The 24,345-nt window shown below is 38.9% G+C and overlaps 3 protein-coding genes across 3 annotated transcripts; all 3 read left to right on the plus strand.

Annotated features, from left to right (window-relative positions):
• Nucleotides 1-2,850: 2,850 nt before the first annotated feature.
• LOC131474922 (alpha-tectorin-like) lies at nt 2,851-12,893 on the plus strand. Its single transcript, XM_058652652.1, has 19 exons — nt 2,851-2,987; nt 3,772-3,839; nt 4,207-4,304; nt 4,449-4,676; nt 5,490-5,573; nt 5,697-5,802; nt 5,967-6,096; nt 6,286-6,529; nt 7,203-7,366; nt 8,288-8,416; nt 8,504-8,566; nt 9,234-9,436; nt 9,687-9,815; nt 10,001-10,188; nt 10,299-10,453; nt 10,563-10,805; nt 11,106-11,268; nt 11,427-11,519; nt 12,407-12,893. Exons 2-18 carry the CDS (start codon nt 3,797-3,799, stop codon nt 11,517-11,519), a joined length of 2,463 nt encoding a protein of 820 aa, XP_058508635.1. The 5' UTR covers nt 2,851-2,987; nt 3,772-3,796; the 3' UTR covers nt 12,407-12,893.
• A 4,831-nt stretch (nt 12,894-17,724) lies between these two features.
• Nucleotides 17,725-18,919, plus strand: LOC131455168 (trace amine-associated receptor 13c-like). Its single transcript, XM_058622628.1, has 2 exons — nt 17,725-17,894; nt 18,062-18,919. Exons 1-2 carry the CDS (start codon nt 17,725-17,727, stop codon nt 18,873-18,875), a joined length of 984 nt encoding a protein of 327 aa, XP_058478611.1. The 3' UTR covers nt 18,876-18,919.
• Nucleotides 18,920-21,537: 2,618 nt separating this feature from the next.
• On the plus strand, nt 21,538-22,789 carry LOC131455341 (trace amine-associated receptor 8a-like). Its single transcript, XM_058622910.1, has 2 exons — nt 21,538-21,731; nt 21,970-22,789. The coding sequence occupies exons 1-2, from the start codon at nt 21,562-21,564 to the stop codon at nt 22,787-22,789; spliced, it is 990 nt and encodes a 329-aa protein (XP_058478893.1). The 5' UTR covers nt 21,538-21,561.
• Nucleotides 22,790-24,345: the final 1,556 nt, after the last annotated feature.

A 24,345-nucleotide genomic window follows, 5' to 3' on the forward strand; every position in this document is an offset into this window, starting at 1 on the left:
ATATGTGCTCTTATCACAGAAACCACAGCGAGTGAAGGATCCAGTCTCCTAGGATGGACAAAAGATCCAGTAGATGTCTCATAGAACAATACAAACGGAGACACATGCCTTATTATAATAACAGAGAAAGCACTCAAAGGGCCCAAACCAAAATCCAGTATTTCTTCCGTAATGATTACATCACTGTGAAGTGCTCCGTCAATAAAGATTAGATAACGATTACTATTATTGAAATATTTATATTATTGCAGTGAAACCACTAATTTGAAGCCACACTTGACTTAAAGAAAAACACATATTGGTTTTGTGTAACTAAACAATTTTTGTTGTTTTCTTATTTTGTGTTTTAAAAGCACAGGCTGACTCACATCTTCTCCTCTTTTTCTTTTTTTTTACCCCATGTGTACTTGTGCATGCTGACACGCCATAAAGTGAATGCACCACTGCTTCTGAAATGAAATAACTTTGTTATCTACATCATCTTTGTCTTTGATCCTTTCACAGTTGATCATGAAAAGGGTCAGTGCAGACACATCCCCGTGCTTATCAAGCTGAATTGAAACTATTTTCAGTGTTTTCGGGTAAATCGCTCGTTTAGAAGAGTGAAGATGCGCAATAACTTTCTGTTTAAGGAGATTCCCGTTTTTCTTTTCACATGTATTCATGAAAACCCCTTTTTTACATTTGCAGAATTCGGCGTGCATGTATTTGATTTACATGATGTTATTTAAGAGCAACAAAAATGCTTTGTGATGGCTTGTGAACATTCCATCTATCGCAGCTCTTCCCCAGAGCTAAAAACTCATTAGTGACTTTGCTGACTGAGGAGCTGTCACAGTCTTAGCTGCTCCGTCACATTCCAGACCGGATTGTTCTGCCTTTGGTCTGAACATTGGAGAGAATCAGAATGTTTTTTTTTTCCTTTTGTCTCGTACAGATGTCTCCAAACATGGCACATGTCCAACCTGTTACACATCACACGTTCGGAAGATATGTGCCTGAGCGCTAAATATAGCTCATGTGACCGCAGGCCCAGATTTGAGGGCTGTAACCAATGATAATAACAATAATAATAAGTAATAACAATAATTTATTTATATAGCACCTTTCAAAACAGTCTTACACGGTGTTAAAATAATTCAAAGCATTATAGTGCAGCATAAAATGTACAAGATTATGTAAAAATCCTACACCTGTTACTGCTTTTCATACCAGGTTTATTTTAATTCGCCATTGCTTGACACTTAAAGACACTTGCCTTCATGTCTATAATTCTCTTATGTCATGGACACCATTATATTTTGCAGTGTTTTAATGTAACAAAGTACAAATACATTTGTATTTCTAGCAACTTTTACTTTTACTCCACTACATTTCCCCGAACTATCTTTGTTACTCGATACAACCAAAATAAAATCAGAAGAAGAAGAGTATTGTACTGTATTTACAGTATATAGTATGTTTTCTAGTCTTGATGACCACTCAAAGATGATTTTCTACAGTTTTGCCATTCACCCATTCACACAGCGCATGTACGTGCATCTTATTTTTGCCGTTAGAGCCGTCAGGAGCGATGTGGGGTCAAGTGTCACACAGACTAGCGTAGCCTGGAATTTAATCCATAATCTGGCAGTTGATCACTGAGCTACCGTCACTCAACTCTAACTTGTCACTTTTTTAATACTTTTGCAAGTACAGTAAAAGTCATATTGTAAGACTTTTACTCAAGTAATATTCAACTTCACCTTTGTAGGTACTTTATACAAGACGGATATTTGGTTTCAGTCATTACAGTAAAAAGGAGGAGTAGTGCTGATAGATACAAATAAACAAGCAAAGTGAAGGATGCAGCATTTGGGATGAGACAAAACAATGATGGATGTGGTTGCCATGGCGGTGGCTTTTCACTGAAAAACAAATAGAGAATATTACACAAGGTGTGGTTGAGGGACAATTATCAAGTAAATTAAGCTTCAGGCTAATAGTTTGTTGGATGGAGCGAGAGATAAGGTGACTAATAATTATTATCATTATTTTTTTGTTGTTTTCTTCCTTCCATTTGATTGTTTGTTTCATTCGTGCAAACCTGAGGAAGCTCATGTACCACCACCACAGTTTGAGAACCATGGGTCTAAATGAGGGTCAACCACTCACTCCCTCCCTCCAAGGTCAACCTAGAGTGTCCAACCAAGCTCTGCATGTTTTTGGACATAATATTTGTATTTGTCCCATTTCAAATGATCCATCCATCGTCTCCCGCTTTTTTCCTCCACATGAGGGTCACAGGGCTGCTGGTGCCAATCCCAGCTGACTCAGGGGTAACACCATGGACAGGTCGACAGTCCATGCAGTGCCACGTAATGGAGACAAACATTTCCGAGTGTCCAATTAACCTGCATATATTTGGACATTTGGGAACATGCAATCTCCACACAGAAAAAGGCCCGGATGTGGACGCAAACCATCGACCTTCTTGCTAGTGCAGTACCAGCCACGTGGCCCCCATTTCAAATCAGATCAGAAAATAATGAATACATTAAAGTGCAAATTATGCTTTAATGATTTCATTGAAAAAAAATTAAAAATATGTCCTTGAAATTAAATGACATGTTCTTTCGATGATTATAGTTCCATCACATGCTGAAAATGCTTCAGCCAGAGAAGTCAGAATGCGTCTCATTACGACAATACACAGAGGCTGTGATGAGTTTGACAGTTGTAATTGTCAGCTTGTCATCACAGTCTGGATCAGTAAGCCTCACTTAATTACAATGTATTTGACAACAGGAATGTTGTTCCGTGACAGAAGCCAGTTTGGTGACAGGAAGCTGCGAGAGTGTCTCCTCTCTGCCGAGGCGCGGACAAAGACAGTCGCCACTGTGTCCTCCACAGAGAGAGACAGAGACGAGGCAGACAAAGAGAGCTCCAGCATCCTGTGAGACCACTCTCCAAAGGCAAGACTTTGCTTCCCTTCACTGCCACTGAAGGTAAGAGAACCTAGAAAGTCTCACCTCTGATCTATAAATCACTTTTTATCAGTTTTAAACATAGAGCGAAGTTTAAAGAGGATGGCCCAGGGTTAATAAGGATAAAAAAAAATATATTGGAAAATAACATGTAAAAGAGACAATACAGTGTATAAAAAAATACAATTTAAAAGCAAAATATATAGGATATTAATATTTTAAATAAGAACATTGGTGCAGTAGTGAAGGTATGTGCACTTATGTAATTCTATAAGGTCACAGGTTTTGGTTGGGATGGGCTGCAGCATTCTACCTGAATAATGATGCTTGAAGATAATATATTGACAAAAACCCACATAATACTTAAAATGCCACATACACTTTTACTAAAAGACACTAACAAATATGAGTAAATATGCAAATATCACTTCACACAGATAATTAACTTAATGTTTTTTTTTATTATTTTGTCAAAAAACATTTATTATATACCCATACCTGCAGTATTTTTTACCTACCTAAATTTAATTAACTCACTTCTTGATATTAGATAATATTTTGTCGCATTTCATTTCAGTGAACGGTGTGGGACAATTTGCTTTCCTCACGATACTTGGCTTCATATATAAATTCAGATTTATTGTGATTTTCTGTTCTTCCTTAAACCTAAATGAAATGATACATTTCTTGAGACAGTAACCCATATTTCTAATGCTGTAAGAAAATTAAAACTTAAAACTTTCAGGTAAAATAGCAACTGTTTCTCTTAAGCAAATATCATGATTTTTTGTTGTTGTTGTTTCAGATCCCTGGATCAGCTGACCGCCACCATGCTCTGCTCTATTTTATACATGGCTGCACTGGCATTTGCAGGTAGGAAATAAGTGATCTTAAGTGTTGTGCTGCCACATTGTCGTCATTCATTATTTCATCCATCTGAAAACTTGCCAAGCAATTAGTAAAATGATTAAGCGATGGGTTGACTCAGCCAAGATAAGCTGATGTTCTATGGCAGGTTTAAATAATAATTACCAAATGATCACAACAAATAAAAACATTCCCAGAGACTGGGCTGAGACCCACAAATGGCTCTTTGGAGATATTTATTGTGTAAAACATGCATAAAATCAAGTTGGGATATAATTTAACACACATATTGTATAATTTTTTGGAGAAGGCAGGTTTCCTGAAACCATAAAACATACTGTGTGTCTTATGACTATGTCTCTATATTTTCCAGGTACTGCTGCAACAAGCCAGCCTTTTCCCAGGTATGGTGAGATGGACATTTCCTCATGCCCCATCACTTATTATGGAAGGCAATATGACAAAGTATATGTGAGTAACACAGTATAAAGTCACAATCTTTCATCTGCACCAAAACGTTTTAGTTTTAAAAACATCTGGTGTCCATAGAAGTATAAGAAATGTAACATTTTAAACTACAATTACAACTAGGTTGTTATTTACCGATGACTGCAGGTGGCCTTCAATGCTAGCAGGTCTTCAGTTTGCTTCAATGGCGTCTATGAACCTGGACTCCAAAACGACTGCATTCTGATGTCTAGAGGAACAGCTGACAGAGCCGATCTGGAAGTCCTCACGCAAGAAATACCCACTGGATCTGGGGTCCATCAACTTATTCCAGAACTCAAGACTGCTGGGAAATGTGTCAACCGCATACCGTTCAAAGACAGCGATGAATCCAATGTGAGTGTTTTACAGTTTAATTTGTTTTGCAACAGTGTTGGTTCTCAGTCAACATTAAATCTCACTACGTACATCACTCATGTTTTAGAGCAACACGGTTAATTCCTTAACCCTTAATCGGGAACTCATTGAAATACTTGGAAATTCACTACTTTTGTAAAATATTACATTTTCATGTAGAAAATCAAGATCAGGTCACTTCACATTTATGGTTCCTTGCCTGTAAAAAGGGTAAAAATATCCTAAAAGTTGTATACATATGAAGTATAAGAAAAACACACATAAACTTAAAAGGAACATTTATTTTTAGTGTAATGCTATAACCCTGACCCACTGCTGGTGGGTCTGATCACTGGTCACTGATTGGCTAAGAGAAGTCACATGATTCTCCAACCTCACCGGGCCATCCACGGAAGTTACCATTATAATCACATGCCTGATAAAGGGTTTGATTGACTCATGTTTCAGAAGATGAACCAGTGTATAACCAATGTTATTCCCCTAACCTCTACTAGCCTAGCGATTATGCTTCCACTTTCCATGTTGTCTGTCGTGAGGTAAAATGTATCACTCTGTGTCTCCACAGACACAAAAAATAAACACCACAATACTGACAAGCGTGCATGTGGAGAGTCATGTAGAGCTGAATGGCTTAATGAGCATTGACTGAACTCACATGACAGTCACATCAAAGTCATTTATAATGAAAAGCTTCAAAATGAAAATATACTGTGACAAAAGGATGATCACATGTCAAGATTTTTAACTGTAATTTAACCAACTCAAAGTTCTGTCCGTATCCTGTTTGACCAGATTGAACAAATTGAACTTGGCAACTTTGGGGCGCAAGCAATTCTGGCAATCAGGACTTACTCTGGATACACACATGATGATGTGGTAAGTGTATTAGTAACAAGATATGATGTATATATTTTTAAGGGCCTGATGTACTTCGGTAGAATCAAAAGCTGTGTTCTAATTGAGAATGCTGTGATTTAATTTTGACACGTCTTTTTACAGGAGACGGATGTTCAGGTCAACGGCCGCACAATTTCTAAACAGAGATTCCAGACCAATGAAACAGATGTGGGTGTCATTACAGATGTGAGTGGATGCAGATACTCAGGTTAGTTTGTTTTCCAAAAAAAACAACACATTTTATGTCTTGCAAGAAAAAATTGCATCTGGTTCCAAATTGCTTTTAGTTTATTGGCTAAGACTTAACAGTTTAAGGAATATTGTGTGACTTTTTGTACTGCATACATCAAGTTGTCCTTGTTTTTTCCCCAGGTGCTGTTTATAAAACAGATACAACAGTAACAGACCCACTCATTTGCTCTTCTGTTACTTGTGATGCAAATGGAGTTGCTACTGCAGTCAGTGACTGTGGTCCCATGGAGCATTGTGACGGCAATGGCAGGTAAATACTGCGTATAAAGGATTTATGTGTGGCAAGAAAAAAGTTACTGTATGCGTACAACACCATCAAAATATGTCTATATAATGTGTACAGTAATTATTTAACCCCAGCCGATTTGTTTTTTCTTCTAATAACTTAAGCATTTCAGTCCAATTACCAAACATTAACAGTGTTTTTTTCTTTCACCAGTTGCATCTTCAACCACATTTGCACTGTGACTGGCTTTAGCGTCATCGATTTCATTGGTAGAGTCCACTCCATTCCAGACCGCTGCGGGTACACTCTCTTGGGGTCCTCACCAATGTCAGGCTTAAAGGTGGTGGGGGTTTTTCAGGAAAGGCGTCGTAAAGATGTCAGTTTTTTGGAACATGTGATTCTGCAGCTGGAGAGTGAAGGTGTTGAAATCTCTCTGGAACAAGGCGGCAGTGTCCTGGTAAGTTACTACTAGTTATCTAGTCGTGTTTCAATAGACACTCAAGGCAAAAGCCAAGGACCAAAGCTGGCCTAAAGCGAGACACGCTGAAAAAAGCTTGTGGCAGTTTGCACCTATGGTATGGCCGGTACGAAAAATTACGTTGGAATGGTAAAGCCCTCGGTCAGGAAGCGTTTCAACTGAGAAATGTTAAGCGTTGTATGAGAATAGACAGTGAGGGCATTGACGAAACACAGCTCGGGAGTGACATTTTTCGTTGGTCACTGTCGTGGGTGGAGTTGGTCTAGGTCCACCAGGACCATACCATACCATTTTAGTCTGGTACCCCAAGGGTACCAAAATGGTTGGTGCCAGTTATTCTAACTCAAGGGAAACACGTACTGTAACCAAACGCTCCACTTGGTGGATAATTCCGGAGAAAGCAATCACACATGAGAAAAACTTGACAGGATATTAGGGAATGAAACCAGACAACCAAAAATAAAAAAAGTAAATACCTAAAAAGCTTCACAGACCCAGACATTGAATGCTCCACAAGCAGTGGCTAATTGATGTGGTCAATGTGTGGCCAATTTCAGTCTCCAACATGAAGAAATATAAATTAATAAAGTTAAAGTGATTGGCCTTGCACTTGGTATTTGTAGTGAATAATAATTGCTCCATTTTGATGTAGCTGAATGGCGAAGAGCTACATCTTGGAACCGACGCTCAGATTGTCCGTGGTGTGGAGCTCTCCAAGGACTGGAGAGGGGTGACAGCAAAGATACTTGGCAATGGTTACACAGTTTATATCCACTTTGATGGCAACACTGCTTATATCCACATTACAGGTAACATGTAAGGCTTCAGTAATCATTCTGATTAATATTTTTAGTCAATTAATTTTAGTTTGGATAATTTTCACAACTTTCTATTTAATTTCAGATATTCTGATCAAACAGACATGTTCTCAGGTTATGAACCAGCCTTAAAAAGATGCCAAAAAGCTAACAATGTTGTCACAATTCAGTTTAGGACCCAATAGCAGGCAGGCGAGGAGAAGAGGCAGTTTTAACTGTTTATGTAAAAAACAACAAGCAGTGAGTTACACACTAGCGTAAACAAGGCTTTTCAGGAGAGCCGTGACTACCACTGAGTAGTCTGTCTCAATATGGTGAGGAGTGACTAACTGCAGGACCAGGAAATATGTAGGCTGAGTTGATGAGTGAATTGGGAGCAGGTGTGCTCCCACTGCAGGTGAGCTGATTGCATGCTGGAGGTGAAAGGAGGAGGCAAGGCAGGGCATGACAGATGTGGATCACCTTAAACATAAAACTCCAGCATATGATTTGAAAGAGAGTAGTTTACCTTATTGATCTATTAAAATGCAACTGCATAATCTGCATACATATGGCCATTGATGCATTTCATAAGGAAATTCTTTCTTCTTATATACATATCTCGACCCTAAATAAAGACATTTTTAGCCAGATCTAAAAACCTTTTTTAAGGTAAGGTAGAGTTATTTTGTGAACTTCATGAACTGCCCTTAGCACGAGAGTCAGTTGACACCAGAGTTGTCCGTTTTGTGTCAGGCCAAACAATGTCACTTAGCAGTGATAAAAGATATTACTATTCTCTGTTAATTACTTAAATTACATACATGTTGAAATACGCAGATCTGATTTGATTTGATGTTTGTTTAAGGCTTTGTTTTGTGTTAAAATCAATAAAGGCCAGTCGCCCTATACTGTGCTGAAATATAAATCTGGTTTGAATGTTTGGTGACCTGTCAAATGTTCTCTCCCAAAACTGTCCAGGAACGACTGCTGCACAGGTGACCGGTTTATGTGGCACCGTCAATTCTACTGTAAGTGGAGAAATGGCCTCTGCGCACAGCGCCTCTGGGTAAGACCTCCAACACAATTTCAGATTGGGGCAAAGTTGTGGCCCAAAAAAAATGAGACAAAATAACATGTTGTTTGTCACCCACAGCTGTCAAGAACAGCATGTTGAGGATCCTGATGCTACAGTCGACTGTGATGCTGCTACTGAATGGTATGTGCAGGAAACACAGACTTAAGTTTGTTAAAAGGAAATTAAAGAAAACATCTGATTCTAAATTCGTAATACACTATGCACTGAAGCATTTTGGCCTCAAGCCTTCTTTGGGGTAATAAAACAAATCTTATGGACACAGATACCCACTACATTAAATAATTGAAAGTAGAGTGCCTGGGAATTTTCCTTTGACTCTGTTTTAACATGTTTCACATCAAAATAGCTCCTCTTACTTATTTGATGTGGCACGAGGAGCTTTTATATCATACTGTATGTTGGGGATAACATACACAGGGGAACTCAGGACATGATACAAATTATACATGAACCAAAGATGGCAATAATAACATGATACAGTGATTGTGCAATAATATACAATATCTGAATAAACACATGCCAGTTACATTGAACAGTGTATTCACTGTCCAATCCATTTAATCAAATATTATGATATAATGTCATGTGAAACGTTGAGACAACATTATATGTTTCCTCATTTCTGTTATACTATTCCAAACACTATAGAATGTAGGGGGGATCAGCGTCCGTGGTTTTTCAATTTCTTTTTTTCAATTTATTGCACCAAATGCAACCTTCAGTTTGCAAAATGCCTTTATAGTTATGATTTTAAATGTGCCATTTTCCCTCTGTATTGCTTGAATAGGTGTAGTCGACTGAAAGAGGCTCCCTTCACCACTTGCACTGAGCATATTGACCCAGAGTCCTATGTAACTGCCTGCAAACAAATTCTTTGCAAATACCCTGCAGTGGATGGTCTCAAGTGCCAATTCCTGCAGGCATATGTCAAGGGCTGCAGACTCCGCAACAATATCACAATGGAGGGATGGAAGTCAGAATATGGATGCTGTAAGGCTGTTTCTCTATCTTGTATTATGTTTCATGACACCAGGAAACCAGACCATGCAACCATGACCAGATGAAAATCACAGTGCTAAAATATTCACCTTACATTTTAAATATAAAGACACTAAAACCTGATTAAGAATCAAATAAGTTGGCTACACTGACCTCTGGAGAGGATATTTGTATCACTATCTGATTTTTTTTAAAACTGTTGAGTATTTCTTCACATGTCTGTTTCCGTGTGTGTTTGCAGCTCACCAGGTCCGCTGTCAGGACATGTACTGCAGTGATCATGAGTTCTGTGGTGTTGCCTTAAATGGGGAAACAAGTTGCCTCTGTCGGGCCAGTTTTGCCTCCAAGTATGAACCAACAAACTCTTTTGGTGAGTCAGTGGTAGCACAGCTTTGCTGTTGAAACTCATATAGAAACCCATCATGTTGGTACCCTTCCGCGTCTCACAGAGGTGTTGAGGGACGTGAGAGAACGACAGTATATGACACCCGTATGAGAATGGGTTGCATTATGGACTAAAAGTAACTTACCTAAATGTTTTGTTATGGCCTTTAGGAGAACCAACAGTCTGCAATAAGCAGGCTGCTTCAATAACTCTGGCTAATTGTCTCTTGGCGGCCACAAGCATCAACTACACTGCCTTACAACTCAATGACCAGTCCTGCAAAGGTGAACTGGATGAAGAGACCCACATGGTGACGTTCAATTTCGACAGCAGTGACACTTGTGGCACAGTGGTTATGGTGGGTATCTCCTTTAGCACTCTGGGCATAACAGAGTTGGATTTTGAAAATGTTATAAACAGCTATGTGCATCTAAAATCACTGCAACAATTATTTTTGTGTCCCTGTAGTTAAACGACAGCCGAATTGTCTACAAGAACACCATTACGACACGGAGCAGCTCCATGTCGAGCTTAATCAATCGTCAGACTACAGTGCAAATCGACTTCTCCTGTTTTTACACTCAGCCGGATACTAAGAGCTTGGGCATCACAGTTAAAGACAGGTGTGTGATATCTGGGTTGGGATTGAGCTTGGCAATAGGTTTTTGAGTGCCCACATGAGTCTAGGATAATTACGATGCAGGCAAAATAAAATCTGTCTTTGCGTTTCAGCTCTGTGACCCAGGAGATTGTTTCAGGAGCATGGGGTTATAATCTCACCATGGAGGCCTACACCAATCCTGGAAGCAAAAATGCAAAACAAAATCTTAACGTCCAACTGGATGAGAAGATTTGGGTGGATCTCAAAACGGAGGGGTTGGATGGGGAATTTGTTGCTGTGGTGAGCGATGCCTGCTGGGCAACCAACATGCCCTCTCCAAATGCAAGCCTGAGATATGACCTCATCATCGATGGGTGAGACACTCAATTGCCATGTTACCATTATGGTACGGTTCGGTTTGGTACCGTGCAGTTGCCTGGGTCAGGCTTACGTTCCCGATGGCATGTCAATGAGATGTAACCCAAGGGAAGGGTGCCATAAATGGAACGGTTGGGATATTTTGGTACTATTACTAATGGAAATGCAAAAACAATGTTCCCTACCAAAGCGAACTATTCAACTAGGCAAAAACATGGCTTTTCATTCCCATGACGAATATACTTGTGTTTGTTGTTGCTGGCTTATCCCCATCATATCTGCTTTTTTTTGTGCAGTTGCCCTAACCCTATTGACAAGACTGTCAAGATGATGGCCAATGGAGTGGGAACATCCAGCACCTTCTTTTTCAGTGCTTTCCAGTTCACTGGAAAGGATCGCAATGTCTACTTGCACTGCCAAGTAAAACTGTGTGTCAAGCAGCGGAATGACTGCATGCCGGTACGGCCAGTTCCTGATTAGATTCATATGAATTCAAAAATAAGCATTGTTAGTAATCATACTAGTACAAAAACATTGTTTTATCTCTGTTGGTCCTTGAAACGATGTCAACAATTGAAACTAAAACCAAACACTTCTGTCATTTAAATGTTCTCTAGAAATGCGGCCACCCCAAGAGAAGGGCCAGATCTGTCATGCCAATATATGAGGAAGGAGCTCCTGCCCTCATCAACTTGGCCTGGACTTATTAAGTAAGTGTTTGCGTTGCATGGTGTCCTCATGTCTGCATGAGCTTTCATCTGGGTACTTCTTCTCCCCAGTGCAACCCATCTGCATTATCTTTAGGTTAACTGGAGGTTCTAAATGTGAGTGGGAATTGTTGTCTATTGCCCAGTGTCCGCTGGAATTGGATCTATCACTAGCAGGATTTGCAAATCGAAAAAAGTCAGAGCGACCTCACAAGCCCTGACACTGGATTCCAAGATGGTTGCCACTCATTTCAATAGTAAAAACACGCCTCTGTCTTATTTGTTTCACATTGGGTCAGTTGTACATATAGTACTGTTACTACTCTGCCTGTTTGTGCTAAATACTATGTAGAGCTTTATCAACTGGTATTGCTAATGATGGCTAGCCCGAGATACGACACATTTGCATCCTTGTTTGTCTTTTTTACGACTTCTCAACTGGAAGGTGGTCAACTCTGAGATGAGTTACTTCCAGTTCCGACTTCCAGTTGTAAATGGAAAAACACCATATGCGCAATGTATGTATTTTATGGAGGGCCTTGCTTTACAGAGGCTACCATCTTGCACTGCCACTTTTTGAAATGAAGACAAACGTTTCCACCCAGATAAACCTGAGCCATAAACCAACAAAAGAGCCCTTAGTCGAGCTTTATGTGTAAAGGTACACATCAGGTTGGCTGGTGTACATGGTGTGGATGGGATGAGTGCTATTTTTGTGGTTATCACTTTGTGTTTTGGTTTTCCATTCCGCCATCTCTGTGGTACCCTAGGCTACATTATTTTAATGTTATGCAATCATTTCTGTAGATAAATCACCCTGACCTCCTACCGATGCGTAAACCATCTTTTATTCAAAGCTGACCATAACTTCAATTTGGTTATCTTTTCAGGGTTCCACTTGGACCTGGCAACTTGGACCAACCAAAGCTCAGGACACATTTCTGTTTTCTCTTTTTTCTGTTTTTCCTTTTTCCTGATAAAAAAAACCCCCTCAAAAAACAAGTGGTCAGATGTATTCACTATAAACGCTATAATACCACATGTAATACATGTAATAACCTGGAATCTCAGCTGTTCCCTTTTCTAGCTTAAGATATGTTTGGTCTCTTGTTGGGTTCTGGGGTTTGCTTTACCAAAATTGGTGTGCAAAGTTGATTACATGAGGTTAAAGATTAAAATTGGTGACAGTCCCACCATGATTCTGTAGAGTTTCATTATTGGTCAAGCCCAAAAATGAACTTAATCTCCAAGGTGTTTCTGCTATTTTTGTAAACATTCTTATATGATCTACTTCGGAAAACTTTTCAAGATCTTGCAAGCAATGTGAGTTTTTTGACTTTTAATCAATAAAAAGTAAACATGGACTATTATACTGTTTGAAGGTTGTGTGTGTGTGTTTTTGTCATTAACTAACCAAATTACAGCACAAATGGTGTGCTCACACCAAAAGCAAAGCAAATTCTGCTTCCTTCCAGGAGGAGGGGCTATTACTTTTGTTTCCCCAAAAATTGGCTTTTGTTCAAATTATGCATTTTTTGCTTAAATCCACATATTTGAGCAACTGAGTGGAAGTGATTTAAACTTTGCTTTGATTTCCACCTTAGTGTTGACATTGTATGTAACTCAAGTGTGTGAAATGTTAATATAAATATTTATTTATTTATTTATTCATGCTGTGTTCTTTGTTATTTATGCTTCATTTAAGACTTGAGATATATCCCATATTTGCCAAGTCCTAGTAAACACCAATACCATATCATAGTGGATACTTGTTAATCTAAATAAAAAATATATCTGGTGTTATTACAGAATTATTGCATCCTATAATTCAGGATGCAATTGACTTGACCTTTTAGAGACATTTTGTTGACTTTCCATTCAGCTCCACACACACACACACACACACACACGCGCACACACACAGCTGCTTACTGCTGTTTACTCTTTTCTCGTTGAGACGGTTTTCACACCTGCTTTCATTAGTGTCAAATAATGACACAGCTGTAATTAGAGGTGTTACCGCAACACAAAACAAGCTCTAACATCATCACCATATGATGCAATCAGGACTGCAAGTAGACCAACTATTCAAAGTAAACAGAAGCACTTTAACACTTTTCCAGGTGGCAAAAGTTATGTCATTAAATCAGTTAAATTAAAGATTATAAATCACAACAATGAGCAAAATAACAATAAACAATTCAACAAACACAGAGCGCTAAAACCAAACATATACTATATTTATACTTATACTACTATACTATACCGATATACTTATAAACTGATAAACACACTCACTAGGTGTTTCAAAAGTGGCTATTTACATATTTTATGTAAAATATATGAATATATGAAACATTTCAACTGAACGTTTTAATTTCTGCTGTCTGAATGTTATGCACCACAATGTCACAGCAGTAAAGGAGCAAAATAAGAACATCGACAAGGTGCCAACAAATTGGAATAAGAAGAAATAAGTGGGTTCACTCTGGGTTTACGTTCCCATTACTGCAGGTCTGAGCAAGGGTCGATTAAAAAGAAAAGAGAGAAATCAATGTTGTCCATTGCAGTGAATGTAAATTCTCTCAATTTACATTGTAGAGAACAAAACCATTGGAAAATGGGGTTCAGGTTGAAAAAAGCATGTCAAACATGAAAAATACACATCAAATTCTGGAAAACCAATCCAAACAAGACACACTTTGAATGTACTTCCTGTTTTTCATGGAACCTGAAAACAACATCAGTCCCCATCCACATTAAAGCTACAGTGTGTGACTTTTGGTGAGACTGTTGATGTGCTTTTGCTGATGTTATTATTCTGCCTCTGTGAACAAAAATTATGTTAATTTGTCTGAAAACAAGCTCTATCTAGCAATACTATCAGACCTGAGGAAGTGTTGTGTATACATCAGCAGTGCAGGGCCTTTCAAACAGCTGAATTGCCAGGTTTTTTTGAGCAGTATAATTCACTCATAAAACTTTTCATGGGTGCTTTTTTGTGTTTTCAGTCATACTCCAACCTGTTTGCAGTCATCTCACTTCACTATTGCCTCCATCTGTCCTGACACATAATTAAACACTTCCTGTGTGCAGCATGGGAAATTCACCTGGCAACATACAATCTAAACACTGCTATACTGAGAAACACAGAGAGTCATGGGGAGCTGATAGACTTAATCATCATAATATGAATTAATTTGAAAATGGTTTGAATGTAGAGTTGCAACTAATGATTATTTTCATAATCAATTAGTCAATGGAGGCCACGGTCAGAATAAGGGCCTTTCTGCATGGAGTTTGAATGTTCTCCCCATTTGTGCGTGGGTTTTTCCCGGGTTCTCCAGCTTCTCTCCACAGTCCAAAAACATGCAATATATGGATTAGGTAGATTGGACACTCTAAATTGACCATAGGTGTGTGTGTGAGAGTGAATGGTTGTTTTTTTTCTCTCTATGTGCCCCTGTGATGGACTGGCGAACTGTCCAGGGTGTACACCGCCTATCGCCCTATGTCAACTGAGATTGGCGCAGCACCCCCCTGCGACCCTCCTGTGGAGGAAATGGATAGGTAGAAAATTCTCGATTAACCTTTGATCATTGTTTTTGCATACCTGGAAATAACTCCACAAATCAAAATCATTTAGTTTTAAAGATTTCTTTTTTATATGGAGCAAAACATTTTTTTCACATTTAAGAAGCTGAAAAGTCAGATAGTTTGAATAACATTCAAACCAATAAATTGATTATCAAAATAGTTGACAATGAATTAAGTAATCGATTAATAACAGATGCATTTGAATTTGAATGTAATAGACGTTTGATTATGTTTGAAAGTTACACACTGCATTTTTACACATTTTAAAAAAAACAACATTAAACTAATTCCAAAAACATACATGTTTCCTCAGTCACGCACGCATGTCAGGTAAATTCTCACGTGGCTGATGCAACAAAAACATTACTCATTAAAACTTGCCACCTTTAATTTGCCCCTTGACTGTGAATGACTTTTAGTGTGTTAGCTGCTGCTAATGGGCGTGCACCTCAGAGGCCAACAGAGTTTTCACACCTGCTTCAGATAGTGACATCATGCAATCAAAGGTGTTAAGATACTGTCAAAGGTTAGAAAACAAAAGATTTCTCAAAGTAAACAAACTTTTTTTTTATTTTTCCAGTCATGACCTTTAACAAAATATGATGCACAACACAAAAACAAGTGATGTAATCATTGCTTCATTTATCGTTCACTCAAAACTTGTTTACCACAGGTGGTGTTGAGATGTTTTGGGTTACTTTTCACTTGGGTAACTTTTTTTTTTTTGCTGACCAAGACATTTGTTTCCATTTTGCACCATTTACTTCAAATTGGGGTAAAATCATATGTTATGAAACATAATTATTATTATTGACATGATATTACATGAAGTGAGTGAGAATAAAAAAAGTGAGGGTGAACTTTATGCAAGAAATCGCCGCCACTGACGTGGAATGAAAGTGCACTTGTTTATGGTTTAGGTATAGGTAAAGTATGCCGCGACTGAATGGGGGAGAGAGAATAATTAATTTGGCCATTATCATCAAGTAGTAAGTTACTCGTTACATATGACTACTTTAAAAGTTAATAATATTACTTGATATCAAAAAGTAATGAGTTGCCATTATGGAATGCCATCATTATTTTATCACTGTGAAAATCCGAATGTGGATAAAATTCCCCCAAAAATTCCCCAACCACTGCCATCACTGCCAAAAAAAATAAATAAACCCAGGACAAAGTACAGAGCCATTAAGGCCATTAAAAAAAGTGATTTTTCCTCATCCATCAACATGTTTTGTTATTCACCTACAACTTCAAAGCTTGTGTAGCCTATTGTGTGTTACAGTTGTAGCTGCAAATCAGTGGGAAAAAACGCACAGACCCTAAAATAGGATTCCAAAATGGGTGCCACTCTTGTCAGTAGTAAAAAAATTCTGCTACTTCAACTGTTGCTGTGTGTGTGTAAAATACCATGTAGAGTACTACTAATAACTGGTAACGCTAACAGTGGCCAAAAATACATTGTCCGTGTCCATGGTTTTATCTGATTTCTTATCTATGCTATTGCTTAGCTATAGACAGAATCCTTTGGATGTCTCTTTGGATAACTTTTTAACTTAACATTAACTTTAATTTCACCATTCTTCATGTCAGTCTTTAGCCTGAGTGGGAGTGGAAGTGCATTGGCATTGTTAGTCAAAGGTCAGCTGCTGTAGGAAGTTAACAAATTGCAGCTGCATTAGTTAATTTATTTAATACATATAAGAAAAAATCTGTTCTCTGCACTTAGGTTGTCAATCATTAGGGTCAGGTCATATTTCCATGTCTGCATGTCCACATAATGTACATTATGTAAGATGATGACCCTTTAGGTAGTGATCCATATCCTCCATGTAGCAAAACTAGACTTTTTTTGGTCAAAAGAGACAGAAGATGACCAAAGAAAATTACAACGAAAGACTGACTTTGACCAAGATCCCAAGGACCAGGTGAAGGACTGGCCACCTGGTCAGGGTGCTTCAGCTCTCCAAGTGACCCTCATGTGGAGAATAAAGCACTGTTACCCGCACGTACAACTCAGTGTTCAAAGAATACACATACACGCCGATGATGGCAAACTCCTATGCAAGAAACCATCGCTACTGAAATGGAATGAGAGCTTGAAAGCACAGTTGAAGAGTGCTTGTCTAGTATAATGTTAGTATGAACGGAACCATGCCCATGTACTCACATGTGGAAACACAAAGCAGACATGGAACTCTGAACATCTGACCGACCTGGACCACCAATTGCGAACACCCACCAGTAGATGCTAGGCACATCTGTCAAGGGTCAAACCAAATTATTGGGCCTGCTGTGTTTCTTAAAAATGTATCAATGGCTAGAATCTTGTTTTCTTTATCAACTTTACTTGATTTACAGGCTGTGGACCCAAGGTGGTATAAGGTGTTTCGAATTCACCATAGCGTTTGTGTTGATTAAAGTTTGGTGGGCCATTGAAGACTTTTAGAGTATCCATAGCAATCTTACGTTTGGGAAATGGCTGATGTAAACCTTGAGGGGCGAAAAAAATATTGTAAAGTCTCTATAAAAGGGAAAATTCTACGCGGTAGCATGAAAGATAGGAGGGGCATGAGCTGCCGGAACTTGGTAGCTTCCTCCTCTGGTGATGGAGAATCTAGACAGAGCTGACTTCTGCTTCCCACAACTCAACAACTCCTGCAAGAAGCCGTCTCAGCCTTACACAGAGGCCATGCTGATTTATACCCTGCTTTCCATCATCTCTCTGGTCACTGTGGCTCTTAACCTGTTGGTCATCATCTCCATCTCACACTTCAGGTACTCTCACTCATCTAAAATGTAATCACTTACCCAGATATGTATGATAAAGCTATGATTTGCTATTGACGCGTTACAGTACATAATAACAACACGGTAATGCAGCGGGAAATAACTTGTGATTTTGTGGTTACAGCATTTTTAGTGATGATGTTCTCCTTCTCCAGGCAGCTCCACACACCCACCAACCTCCTCCTCCTCTCACTGGCAGTGTCTGACCTCTTTGTGGGCTTCCTGCTGATGCCAGTGGAAATTATCTACATCGAGGCATGCTGGCTTCTCGGGGACATTGTGTGCACTCTATATTATATCATAGACTACATCATTACATCTGCGTCAGTCGCCAGCATGGTGCTTATATCACTGGACCGCTACATCGCCATTTGCGACCCTCTGCGTTATCCTGACAAGGTCACTAAAAAAAAGGTGCAGTTATGTGTGTGTTTGTGTTGGCTTTGTTCCATTTTCTACAGGATTTTCCTTTTAATAGATGACCTCAAACACCCTGGAAAGTCCATAGCATGCCTCGGAGAGTGTGTTGTGGTCATCAGTTACGTTGCAGGACTTGTTGACTTCATCTTCACCTTTGCCATACCCATAACCATCATCATAGTTCTGTATATGAGAGTGTTTGTGGTGGCTTTGTCTCATGCCCGAGCCATTCGCTCTCACATTGCAACGATATCGACACAGCGCTCGGGGACTGTGAAGAAAACAGAGTTGAAAGCAGCCATGACTCTCGGCATTGTTGTCATCGTGTTTCTGATTTGCTTCTGTCCGTACTACTACCCGATTATGGTGGGAGAGGACACTTCAGTTGATGCCTCGTCAGCAGCAGTTGAAATCTGGCTGGCCCATTTTAACTCGTGTTTGAACCCTGTCATCTACGCCTTCTTCTACCCCTGGTTCAGAAATTGTATCAAACGCATTGTGACACTTCAAATACTGAAACCTGGCTCCCGTGACATAAACATAATGTAGAGCTACACACTGTCTTTAAACTAACATGGTCTTTAAGGTTATGCCGTTGCGAAAACCCATTCTTAATTGTTCTTCAATTGTTCTGTATATATTATATATATATATATTCTGTTACACACATATAACCTTCTGGCTGTTTATCTCAGAAACAAACTATCTATTTGGTTCATATGTATGTATACAGATGAACGTGTGAAACCAACAGGTCTTGCAGGTTGAAATTTATAAGCTTTGGTAATAATTACTCTTGTCCTTTTGGTTTGCTTAGAAAGTAATTTAATACAGTTCTTAAAATACTTAACTACAGTAAGATCTGATGATTATTTCATCTCTGGGAATTGAATTGTGTACGGTGTTTGTTGTTTCTTGACTGCCCAAAACATTTTCTCACATGTCAAGTTAATGCCATCTGTGCATACAGCATTTCTTCATGTGCGTATTTCACGTTTCAAAGTTGCATTTGCAACCAAACTTCTGGTACACAAAGGGTAACAACCACGTTGAAATTAGAGGAAAAGGGAGAAGTAAATAAGCACAAAACATGAAAAGTCTAACCACACAGGCCCTGATCTGACATGTAGAGGCTTCAATAAACACACACACAGTGTCTATACCATTTACTTGCAAATCCTATAGTTAATGTGCATCATCATTGACAGGTGTTTTTTGTTTTTTTTGCTATTCTGTTTTTTATTTTCACTGTAAAACTCATGCAATGTGTAGAGTAAATAGAGAGGAGATCAGATAATACATACATGCAAATGGTGGTTAAATACATTACAGATGCCTTTTCTCCCAAGCTTGAAAATAAACCCTACCACAAAAAGGTTCCGCTCAGTTTTTTCATGGTCAACCGGCCTCAAGATAAGAACATTTGACCTATGAAGTGGACTTCATTCTCAGTTTCACTGAGCACATATATAACACAGTCTGTCCATTTTTCCAGTGGAAAAACTGACCTAAACATAATGTACCTGGTCATACCTGTGTGTGCACATCATTATCTTCATGTTGTTGTTGTTTAATTTATAAATTTAACGTCACATGAGAGTCTAAATGTGTGGCCATCATACTTTATATACTTCATAATTGCTTTTATATATGTATATATGTACCAACATGCCATTGTCTTCCAAACTTCATGGAGAAACCTGTTCTGGAAAATAAAAGACATGCAATTAATTTTCAAATCACTGGAAATGCAATACATCCTATATATTTTGGTGCAGATCTGCACTTGTCTTTGGAGTCAATTCAAATATTTGCCGGTTATGTTATGATACTGTGTCAACTCTCTGATGACTGCAGATGACTCTAACCTAGTTGTCTTGAATAAAATGTCACAATAACCTCATATTTATTAAAAAAAACTAAAAAAAAACACAAACTAACAGTAAAGGTTTTCAGTATGATCATAAAATGAATATGGGTGAAAGGAAATCATTGCTGTGTGTTTTTACAGTGGTTGGCACTGGTGACCGACAGCAAGAGGGTCCCTCCACAGCCTCAAAAGTGGAGCAATGGTTCCCAAACTAGGGGTTGAGATCAACTGAGTGGTTCCTAAAACACAGAAGTGGGGTCCAGAGATCATTTCCATGAATCAAAAACATTTAGAATAAAAAGAGAGAGAATTTAAAAGGTCCAGAGTGTAACATTTAGGGTCTGAATGATTTAAAAGGCCCTGTGACCTGATAGTAGTCTATGTGGATGCAGCCCTAGCAAAACATATTCCAGTCCAGTGGGTGGTGTGCTCTGCTCTTGTTTTGGTCAAAAGATGGTCAGTCAGTACAGTCAGCCAGACTAAGCCCTCGAGCTAAGGGCTTAGTCTGATTAAGACAGGCAATGGGACAACTTGCAGAGTATGAGTACACACACCGAGGAGGAAAACGATTTATTGGCCGTGTATGTCTGACTCTGTCTGGCGCCGTGTCTCTCTATAAGCTAGTGCCTATTGAATCACTTTCCAGTTTCCCTTACTTGTTTGTTGTTTTCCGGTGACAGTACTGCAGTTTATATGTCGTCTCCTTCTTCTTCCGTGTCAAAGAGCGGGGGAGAAATGTGCATGCACAGAACACCAAGTCCGAGTAAGCTTATACATGCAGGAGTAATCGGACTATGAATCGTATTATCCAGGTATATTAGTCCAACTAAGACTAGGTCGATTTTAATCATCGGACTAACGCGTTTACATGACATTAAGAAAACTGGATTATTGTCTTAATATAACTAAAATCAGACTTTTAACATGCATGCAAATGCACTCAACGAAGAAATTGGAGCTTTACTTTTTACTGCTTTATGGATGGATAAACCAGGCAGAGAGTGTGTCTTGAAGTGAAAGCACAACAAGAACGATGGAGGCCACCAGATTTGGGAAAATGAGACATCCTTTGTTTACTCCAATATGCATTCTCACCATTAGATTGTGTAATTCTTACACACTGGACCTTGAATCAGATGGTTATAAAATAATAGTGTGGTAAAATAGTGGTTTAAAGTATGAAAAAAAATCCATACACTTTCTTTTCCTACATGATTTTAAAGCAGCACAGTTGTACATTCATGAGGTATCAGGGGACTGATTTTCTTTCATGACGAGATGGGAGAGGAAAGCCATAAATCAGCTGCGTGATGAAGACCACGGCTCAGGAAGCTGTCAGGGCACAGCAGCGTCTCCTCTCTGAACATGGGGGCTCTGGATGAAGCTGAACTCTGCTTTCCCCAAATGAACACATCCTGCAGGAGGACAGCACGTCCTTATGTGGAAACCACCCTCATTAATAGTGTGCTGGCATGCATCACTGTATTCACTGTGATTCTGAACCTGCTGGTCATCATCTCTATCTCTCACTTCAAGTAGAGTCAACATTTCTTCTCCACACGGCTTAAAAATACACTTGTGTTTCATTTCATGGGCTGAATGATATCAAGTTTAAGTCTCAAATGAAAAATATTTTGAATAATCTTTATTTTTTTCACAGTTGCTGTAAATCCACTGGTCTGCTCTCCTAGTTCTCCTAGTATTATAACTGAGTGTGATACAGTTTCTACATCAAACATAAATGTTGTCAGTGTTGATTTTCTCTGATTTCAGGCAGCTCCACACCACCACCAACCTCCTCCTCCTCTCTCTGGCTGTCGCGGACTTCCTCGTGGGCCTCCTGCAGATGCCACTTCTTCTCCTCCACAACCAAGGCTGCTGGATCTTGGGCGACGCCATGTGTGGCATGCATTACTTTTTAGGTTTCCTTGTTGTCAGTGTTTCAGTGGGAAGCATGGTGCTCATATCAGTCGACCGCTACATAGCAATTTGTGACCCCATGTTTTACACCACCAGAGTCACACTGACCAGAGTTAAACTCTGCATTTGTCTGTGCTGGATGTTTTCTCTCGTACACAGCAGTTGGATTTTAAGGGATTTCCTGAGAGAACCTGACATGTATAACTCCTGCTATGGAGATTGTGTCGTTGTTGTCAATTTCGCTGAAGGACTTGTCGATCTAATTGCGACCTTTTTAGGCCCCATTTTGATTATTATAATTCTGTATTTGAGAGTGTTCGTGGTGGCTGTGTCTCAGGCTCGGGCCATGCGCTCACACGTGACCAGCATCACACTGGAGCGTTCCCAGACTGTAAAAGCTGCAAAGTCTGAGATTAAAGCGGCCAGGACCCTCGGTATTGTAGTGATCGTGTTTCTTCTCTGCTCGTGTCCATATTATTGTTTTGCTGTTGCTGCTGAGAGTAACTTGGTCGGGGCATCAACGTCAGGCATTGAGATTTGGTTCTTGTATTTGAACTCCAGTCTTAACCCCATCATTTATGTCTTTTTCTACCCGTGGTTCAGAAAAACCATTAAACACATTTTTACACTTCAGATTCTGCAGCCTGGCTCCCGTGAAGTGAGTGTGATGTAGAGAGAGAGAGAGCTGACACTGAAGTTGTTGTGAACATATTAAATTCAAATGTCTGAATGTCATCAGGTGGTTGTGTCAAGTATTTTTGTTATTTGGACACAAACATTTTATAAACTATTTTTAACATGACAAAAAATCTGCCTATATAGTATACTAAATGAATACCACTTCGTCATCACTATTTTCTGTTTTCATACACCACTGTCATTAGTCACTATCAACAAATCATCTTACATAATCTTGCTTTATAACTAAATAAATGTATATTATTTGTTTCGTAATGTGTTCTTTTTTGTACAATAATTAAACTGTATAAACAAAACAAGATCATTAATACAGTGCAGGAGGAGTGACATGTTTCAAAGCATATCTTTCTTCACTGCTTTTTGAATCAGTTTTGCTCATAATTTCCTGAAGATCGTAATTGTTGTTGGTCACAAGGATTTTATATAAACAGTGCAGTTGATTATCAAAGCTGTTCCATGTTGGTCTGCATACAGTCTACACATATGTATATGTATATGTAATATGTAGAATATCACAGTTGATGGGTCAGGTCATGGGTCATTTGTGAGCATGAGCATTTGGTCCAGGGACAAAAAGTCTGTCAAATTTTTTTCTGATTTCTCTTACATAAAGCAAGATCAAAATTGTGTGTGCGTTCAAATGTACAATTCTTCATTTATTACTAAAATCTCTTGTACGGAGGACGAAACATGACTTATGTATAATGCATAAATAAATTGTTACGACCCGGCTCGTTTTGGAGAACAGTAACATGTGATTTGGAATTAGAAATAAGGTGGAATGTGACAACTGGATTTATTTTTGTGTGAGACTGAGTTAAGAAACATTTACATTTACACCCCACTCTGTAAGCCACGGCGGAAATCGCAGCCTGGACACGGAGTGATGAGGGTCTGCTCACACTGACCGCCTGCAAGTGCTTTTGGGAGGGGATCCCGGCAGCACCCACTGCTTGTTGTTGAGCACAATAACTGCAGTGTGATACGTGCTTTCACGCGAGTGTCTCCAAACACCACAACAGTCTCCAAAAACACCAGAAACATTTGCTAGATTTGTCTCGCCAAGTTGGCAACACTAAGCAGGTCTGTCAGTGGCCTCCCGGTCGAGGCCATTGCGCTAAATGTAGCTGGTTAGCAACGTTATGTTACAGGTAGGAAGGCGTGGGATCATTTGCATTTGTCTTGGTCTCCGATTTGACCAATCATGCTGTTGACTGAGATTACCTCATTAACATATGGACACAGAAATACAAAAATAAATGAATGTAGGTGAACAGAAATGTAGAAATAAATGTAAAGCTTTTATTTATTCTTTAATTTATTTATGTAGGCATTTATGTATCCCAGTATTTATTTATTTATGCATTTATTGATGTTTTTATTTATGTATTTATTTAAATATTTTTTCATACATTTATTTATTTATTTATACATAATTCTTCTTTCGTCCTCCATATTCTTGCTGCAAAGACACAAGTGTTAACCACTACACCAACTGTGTGGCCCTCTACAATTAATAAATGATTTAAA

Source organism: Solea solea, chromosome 2, assembly GCF_958295425.1.
Source record: "Solea solea chromosome 2, fSolSol10.1, whole genome shotgun sequence".
Classification (NCBI taxonomy): Eukaryota; Metazoa; Chordata; class Actinopteri; order Pleuronectiformes; family Soleidae; genus Solea; species Solea solea.

Coding starts and splice junctions, on each gene's coding strand:
- LOC131474922 (XM_058652652.1), top strand. CDS start 3,797: ATGCTCTGCTCTATTTTATACATGGCTGCACTGGCATTTGCAG. Junction 5,803..5,966: donor GAGTGGATGCAGATACTCAG/GTTAGTTTGTTT, acceptor TTTTTTCCCCAG/GTGCTGTTTATAAAACAGAT. Junction 10,806..11,105: donor TATGACCTCATCATCGATGG/GTGAGACACTCA, acceptor TTTTTTGTGCAG/TTGCCCTAACCCTATTGACA.
- LOC131455168 (XM_058622628.1), top strand. CDS start 17,725: ATGGAGAATCTAGACAGAGCTGACTTCTGCTTCCCACAACTCAACAAC. Junction 17,895..18,061: donor ATCTCCATCTCACACTTCAG/GTACTCTCACTC, acceptor CTCCTTCTCCAG/GCAGCTCCACACACCCACCA.
- LOC131455341 (XM_058622910.1), top strand. CDS start 21,562: ATGGGGGCTCTGGATGAAGCTGAACTCTGCTTTCCCCAAATGAACACA. Junction 21,732..21,969: donor ATCTCTATCTCTCACTTCAA/GTAGAGTCAACA, acceptor CTCTGATTTCAG/GCAGCTCCACACCACCACCA.